We start from the raw sequence: 23,146 nt of genomic DNA, 5'->3' as shown, positions 1-23,146 counted from the left end.
TCTTCCCTGGCCCTTCCCTTTCTGTCCAAAGAGCAGCTGCTCCTCCAGCCTCTCTTGTTCACCGCCTTTCCCAAATCCTCTCCTTCCCTTTGCATCCCTGACCTCTGCTGTGGCCAGAGGTGGGAATGAAAGCCTCTGGATCTGTGGGATCAACACCTCCCAGGCAGACTCTGCCACCCTTTATTAACACTAAAACCCAAGCAAGTGCCTCCACTTTGGCTCAGTGAGCTCTCAAATGAGTAACTCAATACAACTTTGCTTTACTCTGTATTTTCTGCGGTGAGAGAACCCCTCACAATCCACTGGCGTATCCATCCTCCTGTGGACAGCAGAATTCCTCATTTTCCAGAGATGAAAGGGAAATAAATCAACGTGAAACCAGAGCCAGGGAAGGGTGCAGAGGGGGAAGACACAATGGAGCAGCTTTGTGCTGTGCTTGTAATGAGGGGGAATCTGTTTTTAAACCATCCCTGATGGTTCACACATATGTCATGGAAAAAGAACTCCTCCAGGAAAAAGCCAGCCCTGGAGCTCTGGGTTATTGGCTGATTATTTGATTTGGAGGGACAGAGGGAACTTGGAACGGGTGTGAGCAGGGCCTGGGTGAGGTGGTGACATTGGGGGGATGGAGAGAGGCAGCACTGAATGGAATGGTGAAGGAAATGGGGAACAGGGATCTGCAGAACCAGGAGCAAAGTGCAGGCTGGGCAGCCTCGAGTTTGGGCTTAGCTGGAGTTTTTGTAGACTGCGCCTCCTCTCCAAGGAGAACTGCAGCTCCCCATGGGGAGCCTGGATAACGGGGCCCTGCTGAGCTCCTGGGCTGTGCATGGGGACAGAGCCAGGCTGTGGGGCTGCTGGAGCCCTGCTGAGCTGGGGATGTCACCTTTGTCACCTTTGAGAGGTGACAGCAGGAGCTGGAGAGCGGTGGCACAGCTCGGGCTGGCCTGGGCTACCTGGTGCTCAGAGAGCAGGGGAGGACAAGGGGAAACGGGGCCTTGGGATTCTTCCAGGGATCCCTAATGAATGGGATGAGGAAAATGGAGCAAATCTCTTTTTGAGGCTGGCCTGTGGAGCGCAGGGCATTGAGCGTTACTCGGGGTACCCCGCACACAAAACCAGGGGATTCTTTCAGAATTGCCTCTGGCCCCATCCTCTCCCCATCCCAGCATTGTTCAGTGCCAGTTCCAGGGCTGGCACGGCAGGGCACACAATGCCAGCCATTCATTTGGCCCCATTCACTTTGCACAGGCCTGGCCTGGGCTTTTGTGGGATTTTTCTTTTCCTTTTCTCTTTTTTGAAATTTCCACGCTGGACACTGAAGGTCAGGCTGACCCTCTCCTCATTTGTGGAAATGCCTCCCACAACGTGCAGGCCGTGATTCCAGAGGGTCTAAATGAGGTTTTTGGGATGCTGTCCGTGGGATTGAGCCTTGCTTGGCACATGGGACGCTCGGGGTGGCTCTCAGGGACAGCCCCACCATGTCACCCTGACCCATTGCTTTGTCCCTGCATGGAAATTTCTTTTTGCTGTCTGTCAAGATGAGGCTAAAATTGCAAAATCCCATTTCTAGGTGCTCCCTGAGTTATCCTGCATAAGCATATCCAGGCAAGCAAATGCTTTGAGCAAGGATAAAGAGATTTTTTTTTTTGGTGAATAGTCTCATTTGCTGCTTCAGAAGCATAATCTGACTTGATGCTTCAATTAGGGAACAAAACCACTCCGTGTGAATGTACCTGAGCCAAATCAGCTCCTGTTGGAAAATAATGGGAAGGAACTGCTGGAAAAACTGCTGCTGAGGGGGTTTTTCACACTGGTGGTTTTGTGAAAGCTCTGGAATAGAGAATAACTTAAAGGAAGGGTAAAAAAAACCCAATGTTTGAATTCTGGAGAGGTATCTGAGGCATAGATTCAGGGGTTTGAGGGATCTCTTGCCATGAAGTCCCTCTCAGGGGCTGGGATTAATATTATAAACAGATGGAGGGTGCCTTGATTAAAAAATACCTGAAAACTCACTTTTGAGCAGCTTTTCAAGGATTCCTTTCAAAGTTATCCTCTGGATTTCCACTAGGAATTTATCCTCTGGAGGGGGAGAAGGAAAAAACAGCTGTTCAGGGACCACATCCATAAAAATGGATGCAAAAGCAGTGAGAGCACATGGTGATTGTGGGGCCTCTATTCTTAGGGCTGTAATTTGTGTGTAGAATGACATAAATGCTGATTTGGAGCCACCAAATGAGGAGTTTGAAGGCAGAAATCACAGAGTGCCAGGCTGCTGTGTGGTCATAGAGGGGAAAAAATAACTCCAAGCAGTGTTAGGAGGGGCAGGAATGATTCCAAGTGTGTTGTACAGATGGAGCAGCCGCTGGAAAGGCTCATCTGAGGTCACCTGGGTGGCAGTGCCAGCCTGGATCTGCTGGCAGCCATCCACAGACCCTTGGGATCTGCTGTATCCCATGAAATCCCTCGGGAATCTGCCTTAGCTGAGACCTGGACATGCTCCCTTTCTTCCTCCATCTGTCTTGGGGCTGGAAAATTGAGGAGAATGGGTTTTTTTTTCCATGGATAGGCACGAAGGCAAGGAAAAGTGCTCATTTTGTGGTGCCTCAGCTCATCTTTTTCCAGTGGCTGTGGGAATTGGGAAGCTCAGAGATGCTCTGGGATTAGTCAGGCCTGGATTCCTTCTAATTTGAGTCTCGTGGTTGTCTCAGCTTCTGGTGGGGACATGAAAGGGGTGGTGGGGACATTAAAGAGATGTTTGGTGCGTGCCTGGGTCTGATCAGATGAGAGGGATGATTTCTTTTCCTGAGCTGTCTGTTTCCATGACATTTATGGCAGTTTAATTATCCCAAGCCTCTTTTCCCTGTCACAAGTGATTGAAATCAGCCATCAGATGGAAGAATTATTGGGATAGACGGACACACCTGCGGCTGCACAGAGGGATCACCCAGGGCTTGATTTTGGGGGGAAAGCAGCCAAAAAAATGCAGTGTTATCCTAATGAATTGATGAGAGGAGAGAGTTTCCTCATGGCTGGCTTTAAACCTTCAGATGAAATCACTCCACGTGGTTTCTGGTGCCCATGAGGTGAATATTTAGGGACAAACAGTTGTAAACACAGAGTGAAGGTGTTTCCCTCTAGGAAATGCCTACAACAGCTCTACTCCAAGTGTTTCCTCTGAGTTAGATCCTTGCAGGGAGAGATCCAGCCCTGCCTGAGCTCCTTGTGGGGGTTAAAAATGAGCTGGTTGTGACTGGAGGCCCCATTAATGCCCCACACAGGAGAGGTTTGCTGAGGACCCAGGTCTGACCTCACTCCCCCCTTCCCTGTGCCAAGCACACCCCAAACCTGCCTTCCTCTCCTTCCAGCTCTTCTCAGAACCCAGTTTCCTCCTTCTCAGTCAAAACTGGACAGGGGAACAGCAGGTCAGACTCTTTGCTGTGTTCATGGCAGCTTGGGAGCAGCCAAAGAAAACCGAGACACTTTGGGAGGGTGTTCTGCAGGAAGGTTTTTTACCAATTTTTTTCCCTTCTCCCCCTGAAATCGAAGGGACACCCTGCCCAGCAGCTCCAAACTGAGCCAGAGAGGAGTTATTTCTTCCAGACAAGCCTGGTTTGTGGCATGGGTTAATTAGATCCAAATTAGATCCAGTGCAAGGTTCCCAACCCAGGGCAGTGAGAACCTCTGGTGACAGCTCCAGCTCCTGTCCTGCAGCAGGGACAGAAATCTTCCAGAATTACCCAAATCTGGGTGTTTTTTCCTCTCTCAGTGGAGGAGCTGGTTGAAGTCATCTGAAAGTGTCACAAGGACAAATATCCAGGCTTAGAGAGCAAAATGAGCCTCAGCCACCTGGTTGTGGCATCACTGAGAGCCCTCAGGGCTATCAGCACCCAGGGAACACCCAGGCAGGGGCAGCTGCATGTGTGGACATTTATAAACCACCTCTGAGGGGTGACCCACCATGCAGCTGCTGCTTTGGAGAGAAAATATTCACTTCAATGGGATGAAATTTGAACTACAGTTTAATAAAAACCTGTGGCTCAGGTTCCTGGCTCTTCACATGTGTTTCTGATCTGCTGGGGGGGCTCAGACCATCTGCTCAGAGCACACAATTAAAAAAAGAAAAGTTTAAAAATGCTCATTTTGCAAATATAAAGACTGACTTTGCTCTCGGGTTTCATTTTCCTATAGTGATGTTCTCTCTTTATTGGGATGGAGAGAAGTGGGACTGTCAGGGGGCTCCTCTTTCCTTTCTTTCTATTCTTTGCCCTTTAAAAACCTGAACTGTGCCATTATTTTTCCCCTCTTTGCAAAAGAGCTGCAGAAACCTCTGGTATTATTTTTGCCTCTCATATGATTTTTGCCTGTGCTAGCACAGGGTTTGGCCAGGGTGGAGAGAAGGAGGGAATATAAAGCAGCCTTTTGTCCCAGCAGCCCCTCTCCCAGTCCACCCTCCCTTCCAGACTGGGACTGCAGAAACCATTCAGCCCCATCCTGCTTTCCATGGCCAGCACCGATTGTTTTGCACCCAAAAACCCCGGGAGATAAATTGTGGTTTGTTCAACAGACATAAATATATAAAAATAGCCAAGCAGGGCGGCTGAGCAGGTTGTTGATTTAAGGATATCTCTCTCTCTGGGTGTTTTTAGCAGCTTTATTATTTTTTTAAGGCACCTTGGCCGCCTTTTCCCTTTCCTGCAGTCCCCAGTGCTTGGCTGCTGCTCTCTGGCCGTACCTCCCCATCCCACCGAGGAGCTCGTGGGCCTGGGGAGGAGAAATGCAGACAAATCCTGTTCTAAGAAGGAGCTGGCTGAGCAGGGAAAGTGAAGTGGAAGTGAAAACCCAAATCTTGCCAATATTTGGTCCCAAAGGGCTGCAGTGGTGATGCCACCAGGCTCCCAGGGCTGATGTCAGGCAGGAGGAAAACCAGAAGCTGTGGGATCATTTTTCCTCAGGGTGGCTCCTGCTCTCTGGTGGAATCCCCTGCAGCAAACACTGAACAACCACTGAAAAACCACTTTTGTGCTCTGAAGGGGAGCTCACAGCCCACGTCTGGTGGTTTGGAGCTCCAGACATGAGTCAGGGGACAGCTGGACACGTCCCCTGGCTGGGAGGGGCCTGCCTGGCCCGGGATGCAGGGACAGGGCTCTCAAACCTCACTCCACTTCTTCCTGCTTGTGTTCCCTGCCTTAAATCTTCCCATTTCCTACAGGAAATCCCAGCTGTGGCTCTTGTGCTCTGCCCCACCACGCCAGGATGGAGGAGGGCTGGGTAGGACAGCCCTGCTGAGGGATGCTCTGCTCTTCCCACAGTGCCTCTTCCAGCTTGGAAAACCCAAAAATACCCCTGGAGAAATGCACTGCTAGGATGGCCTTGCAGTAAATACTTTGTAGGTTTGCTTTTTCCTGTGTTCCTGCCAACACTCCCTGTTCTCTGAGCTGCCTCTGCCTCAAGGATTGTTTTGCTCTCTGCCCCGTGTCCCCAGAATTCCTGGATCTGAATTAAATGACACGTGGTTAATTTGCCTGAGCTGGAGTTTTTCCCACTCTTTTGGTCAATTTTTTGACAAAGACTCAATCTCCAAGGTCTGGGCACTGGCAGAGGGCTGGGGAAGTTGGATTGCTGTGGTGGAAGCAAAGCTCATTTCTGGGACAGGGTGTGCAGGCAGTGCTTCATCGCAGCACTGCAGCCCCCCAGGCAGGGCAAGGCTGAGGAGGGTGAAATACGAAGCCTGAAGCAGCACCAGAGCTTTTGGGGATCTTCAAAGCTTGGGTGTTTCTCTGAAAGGATGGAGGCCTCGGGTGAAGTGGCTGGGCTGGAAGCAGGGCTGGGTAGGAAGGGGAGCCTGGAGCTTGGCCTGGGCTCTTGCCCCATCATGAAATGTCCATTTGAGCCTGGTCAGGCTTTTACATTTTTCTGTTGTCTCCAGGGCACCCCTGGTCCCTGGAGGAGAAGCTGTGGGGCAGGAGGGGACACTGAGGGGAGCAGGGGGCAGCTGAGGAAAGGGGGAGCTCAGAGCTGTCACAGGGGACTGCAGGGAGCAGAGGGGTTTGGGGCTGTCAGCATTTGGTGAGGATTCCAGGGAAAGTGGCAGGAAAGAGCCAGATGTGATTAATGGGTTTGACAAACTTGGGAAGGCAAGAAAATCTTTCCCCCATTGAGGGAGGGAAGCTGGAAGGTGTCTGGGTCCTGGAAAGCACTGCCATGTAAATAATCCATCCTGGGGTGAATCCTGGGGGTGTTGCCTCTGGGAATGAGCTCTGGGATCACAAAAAAAAGGGCTTTGGCATCAGCTCTGGCTCCACAGCTGCTCAGAGGGTGCTCGGGGTTGTGCCTGCCGGGGAGTGTTTGCTTTAGGGCAGGGGTTACTGACTCTGGCATTGGGATGGGAAGTATCCACCTTGGATATGGAAATGAACCTTGTGTTGGTGCCTCCTGCCCTGCCATGGAGTCCTTGACTGGTATTTGGGTTTTGGCAGAGCGACAGCTCCTTCAGGAGAGCTTTCCAGAATTAGCAAAGCCATCTGGCTTTTGTTCCCCTCTGAGGGAATGGCTTGTCCTTCCCTTCCAGTGAGGAGTCCCTGCTAAACTGCTCACAATTGGATTTGGGATAGCACACAGACAGACCTAAAGTGTTCTGTGGGCTCTGCAAGCAGCCCTTTGCTCCAAAAAGCCCCTTAATTTTAAGGCATGAGTCTTAATTTAATTTTAAACAACAGCCACGAGGCTGCTGGCCCGAGGATCCAGCAGTTATGGGTGGAAGAAATAGGATTTGGTCTTGTGTTGGGGCAGGGCTGGGTGCTGGAGCCAGCAGGGAGAAGTCCCAGGGTTCAGGGAAGGGGACAAGGAGGGGACCACACTCCCCTGCCTTATTCCTTCAAACCCAGCAGCCAGGAGGAACAGCGAGCTCATGGATCCTCACATGATGGGAAATTGGCTTCCTCCCAGGGATTGTAAAATAGAAAGGTTGAGAAATTACCAGAGAGGTTAATTACCATCGAGCCAGAGGGCTGATTTCCCTCTTGCTGCTGTGGTCAGGGGAAGAGGCTGGTGGGCTGTGATAATTGCTGTGTTTGTGTTCTGCAAGCCCAACATCAGGGATGCTCCTGGCTGGGCTGGGGTGCAGGACTGGGCTCAGGGGTTTCCTGGAGTCCTCACACAGAGATGCAGCAAAAACCAGAAACTTTTCCCAGCCCTCGAGGGGGTCTGGAGCCACATTTAGTTCTGGTGAGATTTCTCTCCCTGCTCTGCTTAATTGAAGCTGTATTTTCCAAAGAGGGCTGGGCAGAGGCTCCTCTCTGAGTGCCCAGAGCAGCAGGAGCTGTTCCTGTGGTAACCCCAGAGCTGGGACAGCAGAGCAGCCCCATCCAACCCTGCAGCCCCTCTGAGCAGGATGGGGACCAAACATCCAGCTGGATTTAGCCAAACCACCAGGAATCTGGAGCTGAGTCACGGCTGTGTGTGAGCTCCTTTTATTTTCGTTATTTTTAATTTATTATTATTTAGCCAAACTTTCAACAATTGCATTCCAATTTTGTAGTGCAGCCACTCTGGGAGCCCAAAGGAGGCTCTTTAGGCACCGGCTGCTCTGTCTGGTGAGGTCACTCCTGTCTGTGGATGGCCAGGAGAGGGCTCTGGACAGGGGGACAGGGACTGGGGAGGATGCTGAGGCTTTGTTTCACCCCCTTGCTGCAGTTTTGCTGCTTTTCTGGAGCTGCTGTGTTTAAAGGAAGGACTCTGGGATGCTCTGAGCACCTCCAGCACTGCTGATTTTTGGGGTTTCCATGTGGCAGAGCTGGGGTTGTGGTGATTCCTCTTTGCTGATGTCTCCAACAGCACTTTGACTCTGAGAATCCTTGGGAAGTGCTGGTGACAGGATTTATCAAGTGGAACATCCGAGGGCTGCCAGGCTGGCTCCAGGACAGGGATTAGGGGTTTTGGAGGCTGAGCTTCCACTTCATCCTGGAGCTGCACTGAACCCCTGCCCCTCTTCAGCCTCTGACTGGGATTGGGGTTCTGGAGCCAGGGAGTTTGTCAGGATAAATCCCAATAATTGTGAAGATTTCACCTTACCATTGTTCACCCTGGGCCTGTGTTTATCCAGTTTAAATGCAGGACTTTCCAAAAGCACATCCAGCAGGATTTACTCTTAGGGATGCTGAATCTCAGACTTTTGGGGTGATGCCCTAACCCGAGTCCAGTTAATAATCAATGGGAACCCTGAAAAATCCCAGGATTTAGGGAGCTGCTGCCAGTGCCAGATGAAGTCACTCTGATCCTCCTCCCCAGCTGTTTTTTTTTTCTCATTGAACCACAACGATTCCTCCGAGTTCCTGAGGTTGATGTCATTGGAAGTGATGTGACATTTTTTGCACGCATATAGAATAAGTGTTAAAAAATGCTCCAGAAAGAGCTTTTCCAGCCTTGTCTGGGAGCTGGCTGGGGAGTTGAGTTAAACTGGCTTTGATGGAAATTCATCCATAAAGCAAATGAGTCATCAGGCATAAATGGCTTTACCATAAATGTCAGGCAGATCCTTACTGGTCCTGACAGTTAGCACTTCCATCTGTCTGGTGGAGCAACTGAAACCCTCACAACTCACACTCCTGCTCAGAAATCTGCTGTCCTGCCTCTTCCTCTTCACCAGAAGTTTTAGCAATAAAGGCCAAAATGTGATTTATCCCCTTTTTTAAATAGTGCCTCTACTAATGGATGAGATTGTGGTTATATGCAGGCAAATTAAAAAAAAAAAAAAATTAAAAAAGACAAGATTTTTTTATTCTCTGCTTCATTTTTTTTTTTTTTGGTTAAACAAGCAAAACACAACTGAGCTCAGGCTCTGGATGCTACCAAGTGTTCCAGTCACTGGAGAACTTCCTTGAACCTTGTGCCCAACTCATTGCCAGACCAAAAAAGAACTTTTCCCACTGTGTGGGTGGCTGGAGGACGCTGCTGGTGACTTCTACAAAGCAACACCAGAGTGTTTCTGTCTTGCTCCCTGCCTAAAATAACTCATTACTTGAAAATAAGTCTTTGATTTAGCTGGTCAGGTCTTTAAACCCCTTTATTGGTGCATTTTTAAGTTGTCCCTCTTGGAAAACCCTGTCCCACACAGATCTGTGCGTGTGGATTAACGGGATCTTCGTTAGCGCTGCAAAAATCCAACCGGGAAGGGGATTTTGGGGTGGTTTGTGACCAAAAGAGGGAAACAAACGGAGACTTGAGGGAGGGATGGGAGCAGGGCTGGCTCCCCTCTGCCAGCCAGCATCCCTGCATCCCTGGGCACAATTTATTAGCGGCAACACACTCGAGAGGACACAAAAGGCTCCCGAACCTCCCAGCGCGGCTCGCTCTATTTAAAGTCGGCTTTTTAAATCACAGAAATGGGGCTCTTGACAGCAGAGCTTTGTGCAGCTTTTGTGAGGTGCAGATAGTGGGGCTTTTTACTGCGGGCTAAATTAGCCCATTTTATTGTTTGGCGCTGAGGGATGAGGTCAATTGACTGGGAATCTTGCTAACAAGGTTTTTACTCCTGTCTGCTTTTTACAAGTGTTAGCAAGGGGTATCCCCCAGTGCTGGGTGCTTGCTGGGAATAAAACAAAGATGAATGGGCTGAGCTCTCCTCCTTCCCCCTGCCCTGAGCTGCTCAGCCCCTGGCTCTGTGCTGGGGTTTGGGCGCTCCCCGGGGCTCTCATTCGCCCCAAATTCGGGAGCCTCCTGGATTTTTGCACGCTGGAAGAAGACAAGGATGAGCTTTGGTGATTGATTGGGTTTGAAAAGGAAAGGGGAAATAGCAGCCTGTGGAGCGATGCTGGTGAAGCGTGGTGAGCTCTGACGGAGCCGTCTGATGCTTTTTCCCGGCGCTCCCCGCATCCCAAATTTATTCAGTTACGCACTGATTTTCCCAAGTTCTTGACCCAGAATGAGCAGGAAGCTTCCCCTGCTCAGCCTCCCCCTCTCACTCAGCAGAAACCGTGGGGCCCACGCTGTCCTTTGGTGTGTTCAGGTTCAGTTCTCTGCTGTGGGATTTCCAGGTGGGTTTTTTTCCCATATTCTCCAAGGATCTCTCTCTCTGAGGATGCCCGAGCTCCTGCAGGGAAGCAGGGTGGGATCAAGGTTTTCTCCCCACCCATAGCTCAGGAGCTGCCATCAGCTGAGACTAAAAACAAACCCAGCTTTAGCAAATTCTCCTCTGCTTAACCTTTGGCACTGTGTTTAGCCGAGATGCCTTTCCTTGCTTTATCTGTTCCTTGAGGAAACGCAGTTCCAGCCCTGGTCACTTATGGGATGCAGCCTATCAGCTCTCCGTGAGGTGTAAATCCAACCTTATCAGGGAGAAAAAGCTTTTTCAGCCTCTCCTGCCTCTTGGAGACGAGTCCCAGGTCTGCTTTGGGGCTGGTTTATTTCAGCTTATCCCAACAATGCCAGGCACTTCCCATCTTCCCATGGAAAACCGGGAGCTTCAAGCACCTGAGGGAGAGAGGGGCACAAATGGCTTAGCTGAGGTGTCAGGGAGGGGTGCCCAAGGTCCTGAGGGCAGAAATAGCAGCTGGGAGGGTTTTTACATCAGCCACAGATTTCCTTGGCTGGGTTGGGTATTCCCTGCTGGAGGGAATTCCAAAGGAGCAGGTTTGGAGCTCTGGGGTGCCTTTGGAGACAGGGGTGGTTGTGTAATTTATGGCCCCACTGGGGGCTGGGGGATGTCCTGGAGGTCCCACCACAGCCCAGCTCCCCCCTGGGTGCCATGGGCAGCTGGTGGCCGGAGCTGCTTGGAAAAGGGAAATGTTCTACCAGGCAAAAAACTTGGGATTTTGTGTTTTCCCAATATTCTAAGCCCAGTTTTGGTGGTTACATTGCAAAAGAAAAAGCTGGAATAGTAATGGCAGGAGTGGATTTGTATTAAAGAAAAAGAAAAAGGAAAGGGAAGGAAAGATGTTTCTCGTTTTAAAAATGGAAAATTGAAACCCACTTTGCAGACGTCTCTGTTAATTTTGTAAAGGTTATTCACTGGAAACAATGACTAATGAGCTCCAATGAATGCTCCTTGAAGGGTGGCTGGGGTAGGTCTGAGAGGTGCCCAGATGTTCACGAGCTGCTGCAGGGAGGGAAGTGACAACCTGGGAATGGAGGAGGGAGCTCCAGGCAGCTCTGAGCTGCTCCTTCCCCCCAGGGCTGGCGTGTCCAGGGCTCCTGGTGACCTCCTTTCCCTTCCCAGTGGATCTCTGCCTAAAATGTGAACAGCATTCCCTTTTTTGGGGGTGGAAGTCAGTGGGACACATCCATGATCCAGCGACACCAAGGCAGATTTGGGCCATAATTTCAAAAATATCCTTTTCCACGGGGCTGTTTGCCAGTCTGGCCAGGCTCCCTTTGGAGCTTCTGGTTCCTATTACTGCCCAAATCATCCTCCCAGTTTTGCTGTAATGCTCCTGCTTCTCTCCCTGATGCTTTAGACATGTTTGTCTATTATTAAATAGGAATTTTTTTTTTCCCTCTCCTAATTAAAGTATCAGCTCAAAGCATCCAAGTAGTAAAGTCTTATGTAACTGTCTGCTGAATGAACTGGATTTTGGCATCGTGGTTGAGCAGCGTGGTGGCTCTTCAGGAACTCAAGAGCAATTCCTGCTCTGACCTTCGGGCTGTGGCTGCAGGGAGCAGCTGCTGCATTAACCAGCCCTGGTGCCCAATGAGCTTCCTCTGCAGATGGTTTTTCGTACAAAAATCCTCTCTTTGGCTCTTTGCTGGGTTTATCAGAGGCATTTCTAATCTCTCGCTGTGTCTGTTGCGGGTGGAACAGGGAGGTGAGGCAAGATGTAAAAAGTGATGTGAGTGACAGAAGACGTGAGACCAGCTGGTGGGATGGGAGAAAGAGAGAAGTTTTGAGGCCAATAAGCAGATTTTGGAACTGGACAGGGTGACTCTGCAGCCCTGCACAGGGCCAGGTGGAAAGGAGTTGTTTTATTGCTGATTTAGGGGCTACAAAGCTCTTTTCTCTTAGTTTTCCTGCACCTACCTTGCTTGGAGCTGTCAGTGCTGTGGTACTGGGTGATTTGTCTTTTGGGGAGGTGGATTTGGGGCTGGGGATGAAGCACAATGGGTTCACACCTCGTGGAGCAGCTCAAGAAAAGCAGCTGCTCCCTGGACATGGAGGTTTTCCCCCGGCTCATGTCAGGAAGGTGGCCCTGCCACGTGTTTTACTTTTCATTTCTTTGTGTTTCTGGCTTTGGCTGCAGCCCTGGGCTGGTGTCCCCAGCCATCCCTGACCCTCTGTGCTCCCCTCCCTGCAGGGTGACATCCAGCAGCTCCTGATCGTGGCAGACCCGCGGGCAGCCCTGGAGTACTGCGAGCACTACAGCCCCGACTGTGACACCGCCATCCCCGACTCCCCCCAGTCCCAGGACCCCAACCAGGATGAATACGTGAGTCTCTCAGGATGGTTTGGGGCAGAATCACCGATATTTGGGTTTGTATCACCCTTGCAAACACGTGGCTCCTTCCTCTCGCTCAGCTTCCCCATGGTTCATCTCCAACATCCAAGACCGAGCTTGTTCTTAGGATTTGCAGGTTTTGGGTTTGGCTCTTGGGAGTTCCCTTCTTTCTGAGCTCCTCCCATTTCTGAAGAATGAAAGGAGCATCCTCTTGGAGCTCAGAAACACAGGAGAGACAACGTGAGCCAAGTGTGGATTAATGCCCTTCCCTGGCAGCTCCTGTCCAGACCAGCACCTGTTTCTAAATTTCAAGTTGTATTGTTGGACCTGTAAAAGGATTAAACAGTTCTCTCTCAATATTTGTCTGTGAAACAACAGGTGTTAAAGGAGAGAGAACCATATTTCCCCTGGATTTGGTTTGAATTTCATTTTGGCAGAAATGCTCCCAGGTCATCCCTAGGAGCTGCTGTGCCCAATAATTTTTGTCTGAAGGGTTAACCCCAGGGCTTTTCTTTAAAAAAAGAAAACACAATAAAAAAGGCTGGTGCAGGATTCATTTGTATGTTTTGTTGCCCAGTCAGAAACGTCTGGGTGATTTTTAATGAGCATCACCTTTTTAATTTTGCCCTTTTTTAAGCGGCCTCAGCTCGTGGCAGTGGCTCTCTGGCATCCTGAGCCACTCTCTTGGGCTGATTTGCTTTCAGCTGAGCCCAGACCTGCAGGGTCAGGGAATCCCCATGAACCAGTAATGCCATCAGCCCTCCCAGTTTATCTTTGGGATTAGATTAATCCAGCACCTAAGCAGGGCTTTGGGATGTTCACGGTGAGGCGCAGCCCCAGGGAAGCACCGCGACTGCTCCGCCAGCGCTTCTGGAGAAACAATAAATAAGACAAATAAAACAGCACTTTGGTGGAAATCTGTGGCAGCAAGAAAATAAAACTCTTCTTTCGGAGCCAGCAGTCCAACAAGAGCTGGCTTGTCCCGAGGCTGTGTTGCTCCATGTAGGAATAACTCCTCCACGCGCCGGCGGCCGCTGCCAGCGAGAGCTGGGCTGGCGAGGAGCGGAGCCGTGCCCGGCTGGAACCAGCGCCTTTGTTTGGCTTTCCTGCTGAAGAGTGACTGACTCCTTGTGGAAAAGGCTGCAAGGAGCTGCTTTCCCAAGCCCTCCTGCCTGCAGGCCGAGGGTGGATGGGAAGCCACACGGATGCTGTCAGTGCAGGAACGGCGCCAGAGCGGTTGCAGGGCTCAAGGGCTTTCTGCCCCTCTCTCAGGGGCTCAGGTGCAGCAGATCTGGGAGGTTTCAGCAGCCCGAGGTTAAAAAAATATCATAGAGACACTGGTTTGGGTTGGAAAGATCTTAAAGCTTATCAAATTCCAACCCCTTGCCATGGGCAGGGACGCCTTCCTCAGTCCCAGGTTGCTCCACATCCAACCTGGCTTTGGACACCTCCAGGGATGGCGCAGCCACAGCTGCTCTGGGTGACCCATTCCAAGGCCTTCCCAGGGAAGAATTTCTCCCAGATATCCCATCTGAACTTGCAGAGTGAAGCTGTGATGTCCAAAGGAGCCGGCAGGGACACACCCGGTGCTCCCACCTCATTTCCTGCTTCTCTTCCTCTGCTTGCAGTACACAGATGGGGAGGGAGAAGGTGACACTTACTACTACGAGTACCCCTACTACGAGGACGTGGGTGAAGCTGTCAAACCAGAAACCCCCACCACCAAACCCAGCCCTCCTGAAGTGGCTGCTGGAGAGAGACCCGAAACCAAGCAGGTAGGAGGCAGGGGTGAAGGTGATGCACCTCTCTGAAGGGGAGGGTGATGCAGAATGTTTCTGTTTCTCTGACGGCGGTGTTTTATTTCCGACAGGATTACCCAGCTCCCACGGCAGCCCCTGAAGGAGGGAACCCCGGGAAGCAGCCCAAGGAGGACGGAGCAGTGGATGATCCCCTGGTGGATGAGTACAACTACGAGACCATCAACGAGGAGTATTTTACCCCAATGCCCTACGAGGATCTCAACTACAACGAGGAAATCGATCCCCAGGGTGGCCTCACTGAAAATGCAGTGGAAGCTGAACTCCCCACCAGCACTGTCGTCACCTACAATGAGACTGATGTAATTTTGATTCATTAATTTTAATTTATTTTTATTTTTAATTAAATCTGCTGTTTCATAGCCCTGTAAGTAAAGGAGACGGGAGCAGCCAGATGGTAAATCCGTAACTGGTTCAGGCAGCTGCAAGGAGAGGAAGTTTCTTGTAAAATGTTTTCACTCCAGATTTTTCAGGGTGGGGAATGCAGATATGTAGAATCTGGTTAAGGATTATTCTCCTGGAAAAAGCTGCTCACATTGACATCTGCATTTCCTCGGGTGAAGTGGTTGTCTGACAAAAAGAGAAATGAGGGTTGCTGCTAAAATCTCAGTAAAAGCCTTTTATCCCAAATTATTAATATAAATCCTTAAAATGTTGATTTGCTGGAGAACATCAATATTTTTCATTTTGCCATTTGCACTGAAAAGCATCTTTAAGTTTTTCAGTTTTGGGGTTTTTTTTTAAACATTTCAACACTGGGACAAAGCCTTGATTCCAAAACTGCTGCGTCCACCTGGTGTGAGCCCCTTTATTCTGTGCATGGATCTGCTCAGAGCTGGGATCAGCCCAGACCCCACAGCTTTTTCTGTTGGAATATTTCACTTTTACCTCCCCAAGCTTCAATATCCTTCAGCTGAAATGCTGCACTCGAGACTCCCCTGTGCTGAAGTCTTGCCCAGTTCTTGCTCTCTATGTTGACGCTCAAAAGTGAATGTTGCTGAGACTGAGATGAATTTTAGGGGAGCGGGGTGCTGGGAGCTCAGGGAGCAAGGAAATAATGACATCAAATGAGCAAATCCTTCATTATCCAGGAGCAGCAGCAAGGGAATCAATGGTGGGATAATGAGGAATTCTCTGAGAAATCTGCTCTAGTGGAAGATGTCTCTCCCCAGGCAAGGCTTTGGAACTGGATGAGCCTTAAAGTCCTTCCAAGCCACACCATTCCAAGTTTCTATAACGCTTCCAAATCCCATCCTAATTCCCAGGAAGGGCTTTGGGGTGCTTTCTCCAGTGGAGAATTACTTGTTGTGGAGCTGTCACAATTCAAGGTTGGCAAAAGAGACAGCAGAGGTTGGCCAGGATCCCTGGAGACAGAAATTTGAGGGAAAAGGTGTCAGGGAAAGTGTCCAAGCAAAGATCTGAGCAGCTGGAGCGAGGCAGGTGCAGATCCAGCCTCTCCAAGGGCAGGGGGGATCCACTGCAGCCAAAATGTGGTGGAGGAAGCTGGACAGCCCAAAATGATGCACAGGGAGAAGAGGAGAATGCTCCAGGAGTCGAGGGAGCCAACCTGAGGGACCCCATGCAGGGGAAAGTTTTCTGTTTCCTGACCAAGAGCCAAAAACCTTTGGCCATGCTTGGACTTTCGAAGAGAGAGGAATTAAAGATTGGATAGAGGGGCCTTAAAGTGGAAGAGGAAGGAGGTGGCTTCAAGGGCCACTTTAGTTTTTGAGGAAAGGAAATAGAGGAGGAAAGTTCAGGCAGGGAACTGCCCATTTATTCCCAATATCATTTTTCCATGCAAATAAACCTGGGGACCTCAATTAGAATATCAAACCAGACATTTCTGATTTTCATTTCATGCAGTTTGCTGTTATCCCCAAACCCTTAGAGCTGGATGAGATTTTTTAGCTGAGGGTTTTAAGGTTTCAAAGTGCAAAACCTGGTGAAATATTTCAGCCAGGATAAAAAGGCAGAGGGGTGTGATAGCAACAGATCCATTTGAACCAGCCCAGAAGAAAAATAATCCTGACTTTTCCAAGTTTTCTAATTGAATCATTGCCAAACTATAATTTCTGCCAAGGCCAGTTGGTGTTTGCAGAGGTAAGAGAGGGTGGGCTGGTGATTGCCTTAGTTCTAGGCTTAGTCTTAGTTTAATTTTAGAATTAAAATATAATAATGTAATAAACAATTCTAAAATTATTAAATTTAATATAATTATAATATAAGAATGTATTTAAATTATTAAAATTAAAATCCCACCTTCTCTTACCTCTGCAAACACCTCCTGAATTTAGACCCAGATGTTCAATTTATGAGTTCTGAGCAGTTCTGGTACAGAAAAAAGTCTGGAAGTTGTGATGGCACTGAAGTGACTTTGAATTCATAGTAGTGAGGAGCTATTTCTCCAGGAAGCACTGGAAAGAATTCAATTTCTGGACTATTTTGGTCATTACCTGGATAGGAAAGAAAGCAAATAAATCTCAGCAGCACATGTTGTTCTCTGCAGGGCTGCTCAGAGCGAGGGGTGCCAAGGGCCTGTGCCTGCCAGGCTGCTGGGAGCACAGGGAGATGGAGAGCAGCAAGGAAATTCTGAGCCTTGTCTGGATGTCCTTGCTGTGCTCCGTGGCAGCTGAGAGGATTCTGACAGGATCCAGGGACTGAGGCATCAGATTTGTAACAGCTTCTGCTCCTTGGATGAGCCCAGGCGCAGATTGGATCCCAGACTAAACAAACAGGAGGTTTTCACAGGAGTGAACTGGGGTTTTTCCACATTTCCTGCTGTAATTGGACACTCACAGTGACACATCGTGGGTTTGGTGTGTGTCTGAGATCTGGGAACGGATGTGGGACTCCTCGGGCTTGATAATCCTGAGTCTCCAACACCGAGGCCATGAGAGACGAGGAGGATTTGGAGCTTGAAACTTCCATTACCTCTTTCTTCAGGCATTTGGAGTTTGCAGGATCCTCCTGACGAGAGCTTTGTGCTGTGTTTTGTTTTCCTCACTCCAACTTTTCTACTCACGGTGTCTTACTGGGGATCAGTGAAGAAATCCCAGGGAAAGCCAGGGTGTATATTTGACATGAAGATTCTCCCATCTGTCTTCCTGCTGTTGGAGAAGTCACTGGAGACTTAAAAATTCCAGAATTTAACTTCTCAGCAGGTTTTTCCCTTGTCACTATTATTATAAAGCACCCTCATTTTGCAAAAATCACCCCCCTTAATAGAGAACACATTAAAAATATTCCAGCGTGCCCAGCTAGGAGAGAATTCCAGCCTGACCCATTGCTGCTCTTTCCTCTCCAGGCTGCTCAAGGAGGGGATGACCTGGATAAAGATTTCACAGAGGAAACCATAAAGGAATATGATGGGAATTATTACGACAGTTACTATGACCGGACAGCCTCTCCCGACATCGGCCCCGGCATGCCGGCCAACCAGGACACCATCTACGAAGGGGTGAGAGGCTTTCTGCTCCATCCAGGAAAATCCTGCTTCAAAATGTTGCTCCTTCCGTAACTTAGAGCAGAATTAGAGCAAAGAGACGAGGATTCACCCATGTGCAACTCGTATTTAAACAAGGAGGAGCTGCCCTGGGTCTTTCCTGCAGGAACCTGAGCAGGATTGTGCCAGATCTCCGGTTCCTGGTGGGGTTGGTGGTGGTGATGATGGCAATGTCCTCTCTGACTGTCTGGCTTTGTGTTTCCCTGTGTCCCACAGATCGGTGGCCCCCGGGGCGAGAAGGGCCAGAAGGGGGAACCTGCCATTATTGAGCCGGTAAGGAGCAGCTGAATTTGGGATTTTGTTGATTTTTCCCCATGGAAAAAGGTGCAGAGATCTTGTTCTTAGTGGGACAGCTGGGAGGAAAATCCCCATGAAAGAATCCCCTGGTTCATGTAATATAAACCACTGCCATTATATAGATTTTTTAAACCTTCAAGGAGCGACCTAAATAATGAAGGAAGTGCAAGAATTCCCATGAAATCCCTCATTTAGCAAAATAAAACCTGGGGCTGAAGGGTTGGGCAGGGGACAGGTCTCATCCCTCAGGAGTTTGGGAGTGTCCCTGGAGCATCCAGGTTATTTCCTGGGCCACCAATGGGTTCATCCCTGTGGGAATGAAAGGGATATAAAATAAATCCCTGCACACAGCTGTGGAGAGCTTTGCTCCTGCACCAGCTCCACAGTCCCACCAGCTTTTCCTTTGTGTCCTCCCTGGTGTGGAACCCTCTTCCTTTATATTTCTGGCTGATTTCCAAGTTGTTTTCCCTTCTATAGCACAATTCCAGGCTGTCCATGCCCTCTGCATTCTGCAGAAGCTGTGGGTGCCCAGCCCAGCACCCCGAGGTGGGGAAGGAGCCTCATGGTGGGGCTGGCTGGGCTGGCTCAGGGGCTCAGGTTAATTCCCATTTTTCCCCTCTCTGTGTGCCAGGATGGCCAGGATGCCCCATTCCTGCTCCTCCCCAGGCTGGATCTGGGGGTCAGCTCCTTGCACCCACCTGCCCCAGCCCATCCCCGAGGGCTGAGCTCCTGCTCGCAGCTCAATTAACCTCATTTTCCTTGGCAGAGGGCCAGCACAGCACCCAGCATGTGCTGCAGCAGCACTTCCCATCATTCCGGGACCATTCTTTTCCTTTCCATGTTTCCTCCTTTTCCTCTTTCACCTGAAATTCCTGCAGATGGTGGGGAGGGGAGCCAGGGAGGAGCTGGGGTGCAGCAGCGTGGCTTCAAAACTCCAATTAAAGTCTCTTATAAAAACATTTCTGACCTTTCCTTCCTTCTCTTCCTTTCTGGGTCTCTCACTCTGCAAACAAAAGGAGGAGCCAGCGATTTCCTTATCAGAGGGGTGGGAAGGGAAGGGGGGCAGCCAAACCCCACGAAGATGATGGCAGAAACCCAGCCTGAAAAGCTACAAAGCGAACAAAATAGTTAAGTTTAATCATCCAGAAAGAATTTGGCCGCCTTTGCTATTTCAAAACACTGGAGCACGGATGGCTTTTGCCAAAAAGTAAACAAGACCAAATGCTGCCTTGTCCCTCTCCGTGCAGCCCCTCTTGAGCTGGGAAATTCGGATTTGCTTCGCTCTTTAGCTCTTTCTTTTTTTTCTTTTAGTTTTTAGTTTTTGATGGGAGCTGCAGGAGAAGGGGAATAAAGCCCAAGCACAAAGTTGGATTCTGCTGGATTTTGACTCCTTCCCTTTCAAGCCCAGCTGTCCTTCAATCCTTGCTCTGTGCTGACACTTGCTGGAGGCAGCCGGGCAGGGCAGGGGCAGGAGGGATGGAGAGGAGGGATGCAGGGATCCCAAATATCCCAGCTGTGGGGTCATCAGGCTCCTGGCACCTCCTCAGAGCCCTCTGTCCTTTTGGGGGGACCCTGGTGCTCACCTTTAGGGAGGGTTTGCTCAGAACCTCTGAAATGCAACAGGACTTTGAGCTGGTTTTGGGATGTTCGACTTCACTTGTGGGTGGTGTCTGAAGCAGGAGCCTTGTCCTGTTTTCCCCTGGGACAATCCCAAATCCATGGCTGGCTTGGCCCCCTCAATGTCCTTAAAACCCTCCCACGTTTCCAGTGCTCCCACTGATGAACATCCATGGAAACACAGGAGGCTTCATGCCAGGGAGAATCTCCAGATGTCCCCAAGGCCAGAGCTCGACATAAACCAGCAGATAAATATGGGAAGATGCCAAGGATGTTTGCATCCCAAATGGGCCAATTATCCCTGACCTTTCCCCCTGGGGAGGAGTGTCCTGGGGAGCAGAGCCTTGATGCTGTGTGTGCTCACAGCAGCACCCCAAAAACCTCCTGTGGGGGCTGGGGCTCTCTGCACTCTGATTCATTTCTGGTTTAGAACCTGTCACACCAGAATGTGCCATCACTGGTCCCAAAAAGGATGGATTTGGGGGTGTTCATATACTGGGATCTCAACAAGGATGGATTTGGGAGTGTTCATATGCTGGGATCTCAGTAAAGATGGATTTGGGGGTGTCCATATACTGGGATCTCAACAAGGATGGATTTGGGAGTGTCCATGTGCTGGGATCTCAGTAAAGATGGATTTGGGGGTGTCCATATGCTGGGATCTTAGTAAAGATGGATTTGGGGGTGTCCATGTGCTGGGATCTCAACAAGGACAGATTTGGGGGTGTCCATGTGCTGGGATCTCAACAAGGACAGATTTGGGGGTGTCCATATGCTGGGATCTCAACAAGGATGGATTTTGGGGTGTCCATGTGCTGGGATGGGTTTTGGGGTGTCCATGTGCTGGGATCCCTGGGATTTCCCTGCAGGTTGGAGGACAGGAATGTGGAATTCACCCCTAATTCCCACCCAGTGCAGCATTTCCATGGCTGAAGCTGAAATGGGCAGGGGTGAAGCCCATGACCTGAATTCCTCCCTGGTGAGGAGCTGCAGAGGCTCTTCCATGAGCAAATTTCCCCTCACACATCCAGCTGCAGCGGGAGCCAGACCTTCAGTGGGATTTTAAATGCCGTGCTAACGAGTGTGGACACCAGGAAAGGCAGAAAACAGAGCTGGCCACGCGTGTTTTGGTGCAGAAACCCTGCTGGAAGCAGGGCTGGCTTGTGGCAGGCTGCTTTAGGTTATTTTTTGCTGCTCTGGGCTTAGGGAGTGTGGTTTTTGGGGCAGGAATGCCTGGATTTTCCTGCAGACATTTCAGATTCGTTCAGCTCGGTTGGAGTGGGGTCAGCTGAGGCTTTTGGCACCAGAGCCTGAGAACAGTTTAGGGTGACCCCAAAGCAGCCCCTGCATGGCTTCTCCCACAGGAGCCAACTGCTCATCCACAGATTTTTACAGGATTTCATCCCTAAGGGAAACTGTCCCTGTTTGCCACAGGTGAGCTGGGAATTGCTGACTCAAGCTGGGCACTGCTTCATCTCTGATCCAGAGCTAAAATGGACAGAGCTCTTCCCAAAACATTACCCTGATGCCTTCTGGAAAGCTTTTTCCAGGTGGATTGGAAGGTTTCTTTCCTGCCTCTTAAATACTCATGGGGAAAAAAAAAAACCCAAACCTTAATTTTCCTGAGTGCATGACAGATCTGATCTAAAGTGATGACAAAATATTTAGATTGAAGAGGCTGGAGTACCAATATCCCAGAGTTTTTCCCACACCATGATTTCCTACATTCACAGAGGAAATCATAGAGTGCAGTCTGCTGGAAAAAATCATTTAAAAACCACCTTGCAATTTGATTGCTAACTTCTTGTTCAGCTCTTTAGGGCTAGGAACAGCTTTTTCCTCCAGCTCCAGCACCACCAAGGTTGGACAAAATCCAGGATTTGCATTTTCCCTGGCTCTGAGCAAAGGGAGAAGGTTGTGGTGGGAAAGGTGATGCTGTGCTGGGGCTGATGCTGTGGGATTTCAATACACATTATTTGGCTTTTCCATGATCCTCTGCACCTCTGGGAGAAGTCATCCAGAGGGAATGGAAACCCTCCAGCTCTGGGATGTCTCCATGCAGCAGCAAGAGCTGAAATATTTAAGAACAAATCAAACACTGGGCTTTTCCCTGTGGTCAGAATGACTTTGAGGATGTGTCTAATCACTTTTTTCCTTTCTCTTGCCCAGGGAATGCTGGTGGAAGGCCCCCCTGGTCCCGAAGGCCCAGCAGTAAGTGGCATTTTCCCCCTGCTGTGGGTGTGGGATGCTGTCCCCGGGCTCTGTTGCTCCCATCTGCCTCACATGTGCACAGAGAGAGCTTTGGGGTGGATTTTCTGGTGCAAAAATAAACAGAGAGCTCAAAATATTTTCCTGCTGCTTGTAGAAATCTGCTACAAATAATAACACATTTTCGTGGCTTAGGTTTTTTTCCCCATTTTCTCTGCCAGGGCCTTCCAGGACCTCCAGGACCAACTGGACCCGTGGGCTTAATGGGAGACCCAGGGGAGAGGGTGAGTGACCGTGGCTTTCTCCTCTTTGCTGGAGTTTTGGGTGGGTTTGTGTGGGCTGTGGGGTATCCCTGGAGCCCTAAAATCCTGTTAAAATCCTGTTAAAATCCTGTTAAAATCCTGTTAAAATCCTGTTAAAATCCTGTTAAAATCCTGTCCATCCTGAGTGAGAACAATTCCCAAAGGACTTGATGGTGGGCTACAGGGCAGAGCTTTGTATCCAGGGGAAAAAGGGTTGGGAAACAGGCTCATTACTCAAATGTACAGAGCCATTTTCCAAGTTAAAACCAGTATTAAGGCTGCAAACCCCCTGCTCTCTGCCTGTGCCCTTTGGCTGCTCTTCCAGTGTGGCACTGGGAAAACAGGAGGGGCAAACACACCCAGGGTCATCAGCACAGGGCAGTGGGGTTCAGCTGGGATTCTGCTCCTCATTCCAGCTGCTCCTGTGAGTCCTGGCAGAGGGTTTGGCTTTGCTTTGCTCCAGGATGGTCCTGGGGTCATGCCAGGGTCTTTCTCTATGGCCTTTCCACATGCCAGGCTGCTCCCAGAGGGAAAGGAGCTCTTGTGCAGCACTTCTCCTTTTCTCTAGGTGTGTAATTGCTCTGTCCCAGCGAGCACCAGGCACTGATTCATGTTCTTTAGCAGTGCCATAACTCAGGTTTGGATGTTGCTGTAAATCAGTTTTGTCCCTGGCAGCCTCTGCTTTGTGAAGTGCTGCTGCAGAGCCTCCAGCTTTGGGATGTCTCCCCAAAGGCAGCAGCTCCCAAGCGTTTCTGGCCATGGTGACCCCAAATCCCCCCCCTGAGCACTGCAGCTCTGTTGGGGTCACATACCTGGGATGGGCAGTGGTCTGTGTTTGGGAGCTGCTGAACTCAAACCTCAGGTCAGTAAGTGCAGGAGCAGCATTCCAGCAGCAATCCATGTCCTTGGAAACACCAAAAATTCAACCCCACTGTCCTCGCTCCCCGAGCTGAGCCTCTGAAATGCCCCTGGGACTGC

General features: G+C 50.0%; 1 protein-coding gene across 2 annotated transcripts in view; it reads left to right on the top strand.

Moving 5' to 3' along the window:
- COL5A1 (collagen type V alpha 1 chain) overlaps positions 1–23,146 on the top strand; it is a 138,040-nt gene that overhangs the window by 46,462 nt on the left and 68,432 nt on the right. For both annotated transcript variants that reach the window (XM_058853626.1, XM_058853625.1), the window contains exons 5-11: positions 12,285–12,416; positions 14,054–14,200; positions 14,296–14,544; positions 17,547–17,699; positions 17,961–18,017; positions 21,828–21,869; positions 22,088–22,150. In XM_058853626.1, the coding sequence (XP_058709609.1) occupies positions 12,285–12,416; positions 14,054–14,200; positions 14,296–14,544; positions 17,547–17,699; positions 17,961–18,017; positions 21,828–21,869; positions 22,088–22,150 (843 nt within the window). The remainder of the gene's footprint in view (positions 1–12,284; positions 12,417–14,053; positions 14,201–14,295; positions 14,545–17,546; positions 17,700–17,960; positions 18,018–21,827; positions 21,870–22,087; positions 22,151–23,146) is intronic.

The sequence above is a fragment of the Poecile atricapillus genome, chromosome 20 (assembly GCF_030490865.1).
Source record: "Poecile atricapillus isolate bPoeAtr1 chromosome 20, bPoeAtr1.hap1, whole genome shotgun sequence".
Taxonomy (NCBI): Eukaryota; Metazoa; Chordata; class Aves; order Passeriformes; family Paridae; genus Poecile; species Poecile atricapillus.
Note: the sequence above shows the minus strand (reverse complement) of the source record. Positions and strands in the feature narration are given on the sequence as shown.